This window comes from Chaetura pelagica, unplaced genomic scaffold (genome assembly GCF_000747805.2).
Source record: "Chaetura pelagica isolate M959 unplaced genomic scaffold, ChaPel_1.0 scaffold809, whole genome shotgun sequence".
NCBI classification, from domain to species: Eukaryota; Metazoa; Chordata; class Aves; order Apodiformes; family Apodidae; genus Chaetura; species Chaetura pelagica.
Window position 1 is genome coordinate 130,388 of NW_009954423.1, and position 5,478 is coordinate 135,865.

The window sequence follows — 5,478 nt, forward strand, 5'->3', positions numbered from 1 at the left end:
TGGGAAGAAATTTTTCCTAATATCTAGCCTGAACCTCCCATGGAGCACTTTGACACCATTTCCTCAGAAATGTCCGTTTTTCAATGACCAGCACAGGCAGAGGTGATGGCAGCTGGTTCCTTGCTGATCCATTTCACCTGAGCCTTGAGTGTTGCAGCAGGAAGGTGCTCTGACCAGCACCCCAGCACCCCAGCATGGTGGGAGTTGGAAGGAACCTCTGAAGATAAGGGCCCTGCTGGGGCAGGATCTGGAAGTCTCTGTGAGACCACCCTGCCGAGAGATGTGTGAAGCCAGGATGGTCATCCCAGAGTGCAGGGACCTGCAGGAGCAGCTTTCCCTGAGCTCTTCCCAAGACCAGGTGCGTTAGCACAAGTGCTCTCAGCTGTCCCGTGCAGCCTGCAGAGATAAACATGTTCTTTCTCCATAGTTTTCAGGTGGAAATGTGTTCTGCCCATGTAGCAATGGGTAGGTTTGGGAGGGTTGTGCTGGAAGGGAACAGCACCTGGGCACTGGCCCTGGAAGATGTGGTGGTGGTTCTGGGCAGCAGCAGCAAGGCTGGTGTAGCTGCTGCCTGGTCACTGTGAGGGAGGAGCTGTGCAGGAGCCGTGCAGAGGGGCAGGAGGAAGAGGAGCTGCAAGTGCTGGAGAAAATAAAGTACCTGGCACTGTGTGTGCAGGAAGGCAGGTATTGAGCCTTCAGGTGCATTTCTGATTCCATCGCTTCCCCTCTGTCTCCCCAGCTGACAGGACAAGGGAATAAACTTGTTTGCTAACAGATTGTCCTTCCTAATGGGGTTCTCAAGGTTCCTGTGTAACTCCTGGATTTCAAGGCCAGAGGGTGCATCTCTCTGCTGCAGCCTGGCTTGTGAAGCCTGCAGAGACTTCTGTCCCTGATGGCAGGTCCAGGCCTGTGTTCTGTGCTTCAATCAAACCCTGTAGATTTTGCTGATCACTTAAATGTCAAAATCAGGGTTTGAAGTTGGGATTTGAAGCCATGTTCTAAAAGTGTGGCCCTCTGCTAGGAATATGTCCAAGCTCCCTGTTTTACTTGGTCTCGAGATTCTTGTAGGGCCAGACTTGCCTCAGGACACAGACCTGCAAGTGGGTAGACTCGTCTCAAGTTCCTCAGCCTAAGAAAACTATTGTTCTTACTGTTGTTTGACCAAACGATCATCTCTTCTAGTTCTAGGATCATCATCCAGACCTTGGATCAGCTGGATCCTGGTGTCCCCCCTGCAGCTGAAGCTCTGGCATTTCATCAGATTGTGCCTTTGCTCTTGGTCTGGGTTGTCCAGTGGCATCAAGCAGCTCAGGCTATTGCAGCTGTTGAGAATATTTCATATCTTTGTGCTAATCCTGCACTATCTGTGGAGCAGCTCTTGGGAAGGGAGAAAACTATTGCACAGGTCCTGTCTGGCTGGTGTCTGCCACAGCCAGCAAAAACACCCCTGGACAAGGGGCAGAGAGTTAAAACCAGAAAATACCACGTTGATTTCCTGTTAGAACATGGAGCAGCAAAACTGAGAATAACAGAAATACTGCACTTGGTCACGTTGTGCCTGGGGAGGGTTTCTGCTGGTGATGCTCATGTGCCATCCAGGTGGCTGCTCAGTAAGGTCTGCGTGATGTCCTGTTGGTTAATGCCACACACCACGTGCTTCACAGGATCACAGAATGTCAGGGGTTGGAAGGGCCCTCTGAAGATCGTTGAGTCCAACCCTTCTGCCAGAGCAGGACCAAAACTAGGGCAGGTCACTCAGAAAGGCATCCAGACAGGTCTGGAAAGGCTCCAGAGAAGGAGACACCACAACCTCTCGGGGCAGCCTGTCCCAGGGCTCTGTCACCCTCACAGGAAAGAAGTTCTTCCTCATGTTGAAGTGGAACTTCCTGTGGTGGAGTGTGAATTCATTGCCCCTTGTTTAAGGACACTGTGGGCCCTGTTCCCATCGTTGAGGGGTGTTGGATCAAGAGGAGGAGCTATGTGCACCTCCTGAGCCTTCGGATTGGGGGGTTTTGGGTTCTACAGATTGAGTATAGAGGTTCTTGCCAGGGTCACCAAGGGAAGGACCCACTCGTGAAGTGGTGGATTTCCATCCCCTCGTGTCAACTTGAAGGCTGCTTTTGTGAAAGATGCTCCAACAGATGTTCCAGGTGGGTGAGGGGGCAGTGCACAGGCTCATGTGGCAGGGTTACACATCTGGATGTCACAAATCCTTTGTCATTTCAGAGCAACTCAGTGGCAAAGCTCGTGGAGGAGTTCAAGGCTGCCCACATTGTGGCTGATCTGGCCAAAGTGGCTCTGCAAGCTCAGCATGTCCCCAGCAGCCAAGAGCATCTAAGAAGCTTTTCTTTCCCTGAGCATCCTGGGCACTTGGAGCAGCTCTGGAGAAGACAAGTGGCCACCCCCATCCCTGCTGGGTCTACATAGCTGCCCATCCTTGGGTGGCTGAGCTACCTGACAGGTCCTCTGCTGTCCTGGGTCTCCTCAGGGCTTGTTCTGTCCTTTCACAGCCTTGAGTGTCCCTGCTCTGCACTGCTGGGGGCAGCAGCCCCACAGCTCCTGCCTCTGTCCTCCCCTGCCTGGGGAAGAGCTCCTGCTGGGAGATGTGGGGACCTGTTCTCTGCCTCCTCCAGCTGGTAGAGAACTGCTTAGTGTCTGGCTTCGTGCTGGTGGGGCTGCAGTGTCCACCAGTGGGGATGGCACCTCCTGGGATCCCCCCAGGCCCTGCTGCCAGGAGGCCCTGCTGGGCTGGGGGCCTGAGGTTGTTAACCAGCATGAGTGCAGCATTCCCAGAAAAAGGAACTGGGGCTGGGGAGGAGGAGAGCTTGGAGGCCTCTGGTGCTGGGGAAAGACTCAAAGGGGCTTTCTAGGCAGGTGCTTCCCATCACATCAGGCATCAGGATACAAGTAGCAGAGAAGTTGCTGGACTGGGGCTGCTTCCAGCCTGAGGTAGAACCATGACTGTGGTGAACAAGCATCCAACAACCTGGATCCAGGTTGGAGGTGGAGAAAGGAGGAGAAGTATCTGCCCTTCATTTGCACAACATGAGTTAATGGCAAAAATAAAGGAAGCAAAACCCCCTGAGCTGCCTTGGGGGGTCCAGGGGTGACAGTGTGGGGCTCAGCTGGCTGCAGGGCAAGGCCAAGGCTGAGGGACAAGCCCCGACCTGTGTCCTGTGCCAAAGAGACACCTGGGCTGGGGGCGGTGGCTGAGCTGGCGTGTGAAGCTCTGGGTGGAAGGAAATGAGAAAGTGATGGTGGGTTTGCAAGAGCAAGCTCATCAGACATGAAAATGAAGAGGGGGTTCGAGCATGTCAGGGGCAGGAAGGCTGCAGGGGGGGGGGGCCTGTGCCCCAGCCTCAGGGCACAGAGGAGAAGCTGTCACCAGGCACCAGGATGGTGGGTACAGCAGTTCCTGCTGCAGAGGAAGCACCAGGGCCTGCTTTGCTGATAAGGAGCTGCTGTTCTGAGGTGTTTCCGCTGCCTTGAGGGCCCCCTTGAGCCCACAGGTGCAGCTGAGGTCGGAGCTGGACACGAGTATTTGCATTCTGCCTTTTTGGATCATCTGGTACTGGCACAGACTCACTGCTTTCCCCACTGCTCCTAGAACAGTTGGGGAAGGCTGGTGACGGGGCCAGGGGTGATGGGGACAGCAGGAAAACCCCCCACCCAGGCTGCAGTGGGTGGAAACCTGCAGCTGGCAGTTCACAATTTATTCACAAACCCTCAACTGTGAACAAGACATCCTTTAATTAACATAAGTGGTTATTGCTGCTTGTCCCAGTGCAATCCATGCGTTTAAAGGTTTAAAAATCAGCTACTTCAGGTGCAAGGGCTGATTGCTGCTGGTCCCAACAAGCAGAGGGGTGAGTTATGGGTGAGTGAGAGTATGAGGGGCTGTCGCTGCTGCTCTCAGGCCCTGCCCTGCACAGACACCCACCCTAATAAACTGTGCATCAGCTTGAGAGGTCTAATGGCTTTGGGCTGTTCCTCATCTGGACCAGGCTTGGGTTGCTGGGCCTTTGTATCCCACCTCTCTGCTGCTGTGGGAGTGCAGATGTGGGGCAGCCCATGGGGCTGGCAGGGCTCTGTCTATGTACAACCTCTGCCTTCTCCTCCTGTGGGCACTGGGTGATGCTTGGGGTACTCAAACATCACATCCCAAAGCACTAGGGGGAAGCTGGGCCCTCAGGCAGCCCAGCACTGGTTCCTGCCTGTCCCAGGTGTCCCAGCTGTCACAGAATCACAGAATGGCTGGAGTTGGAAGGGATCTCTGTCATCTAGTCCAGCTCTCCCACTGAAGTAGACTAACCTAGAGCACACTACCCAGGTCTGCATCCAGGCAGGTCTTCAATGTCTCCAGAGGAGAAGAATCCACAGCCTCCCTGGGCAGCCTGTCCCAGGGCTCTGTCACCCTCACCATAAAGAAGTTTTTCCTCATACTTCACTGGAATTTCCCATGTTCCAGCTTGTGCCCATTGCCCCTCATTCTGACACTGGGAACTACTGAGAAGAGCCTGTCTCCATCTTCCTTGCACTCACCCCTTAGATACTTATATACATTGATAAGGTCCCTCTCTGGGCTAATGGCCCATTGGCACTGGCTCCCACCCCATCAGTGAGCAATGGTGGCTGTAACCAGGTGAAAGCTGTAACCAGGTGAGTGCTGTAACTGGGCATCTACTGTGGGGCTGCAGCTGAAAGTGGCCCTGCCCTCAGCTGCTCTTTGCCCCCTTCCCCACAGGGCCCTGCTTGGGGGTGGCAGCCTCAGTCAGGAGGAGGTAGGAGCTGATGGCTTCTCGCAGGCCCAGGCTGATGGGAGAGTCCTCTGGTGGGGACGTGGTGGCCGAGAACAGCAGGGAACTGCACCAGGGAATATGGGGTGGTCAGGGGGCAGCCCTGGAGCCCTGTGGGTCTGGCAGTGGGGGGGGTGAGGGGAGCCCCAACCCCTTCCTGACCCCTCCTACCTGTCGATCTCATCCCAGTTGAGCGATGGCTTCTTCACCACAGCAGGCATGGCAGGGACTGGGGCCACCTTCACCCCTCCCGGGGCACAGGGCTCCCTGAGGGGGCAGCACAGCCCCTCTCTGAACTCTGGGCAAGGGGTTGGCAGCATTAGCAGCGTGTCCCCCCCCTCACCTGCACCCCAACCCCGAGGTACCCAGGGACCACCCACTGCCTTTCCCCCTCCTTCCCTGCAGAGCCCAGAGCATCCCCCACCCAGGCAGGGGGTGCCAGGGCCCGGCAGGTGTTACCAGAGTAGTGATCCACCAGGTCGTGCAGGTTGGGGAAGGTGAGCAGGGGGGAGATGTAGAGCCAGCCGTTCTCCAGGCGGTGGATGCGATAGTGAGACACCGAGTCCCAGGAGCAGCGCTGCCCGTGCCGCACCGACAGCGAGAAGCAGCCTGAGGGGGCGAGGGGCGTGTGGCCGGGGGCGGGGTACCCAGACCCCAGCCCTCAGCCCCCTGCCCCTCAGCC

The 5,478-nt window shown here is 56.1% G+C and overlaps 1 protein-coding gene across 1 annotated transcript in view; it reads right to left on the reverse strand.

Moving 5' to 3' along the window:
- Positions 1 to 4,715: 4,715 nt before the first annotated feature.
- SLA2 (Src-like-adaptor 2) overlaps positions 4,716 to 5,478 on the reverse strand; it is a 23,934-nt gene continuing 23,171 nt past the window's right edge. Inside the window, exons 2-4 of the mRNA XM_010004471.1 lie at positions 5,256 to 5,405; positions 4,968 to 5,094; positions 4,716 to 4,863 (exon numbers count right to left, since the gene is read on the reverse strand). Coding sequence (XP_010002773.1) covers positions 4,716 to 4,863; positions 4,968 to 5,094; positions 5,256 to 5,405 — 425 coding nt within the window. The remainder of the gene's footprint in view (positions 4,864 to 4,967; positions 5,095 to 5,255; positions 5,406 to 5,478) is intronic.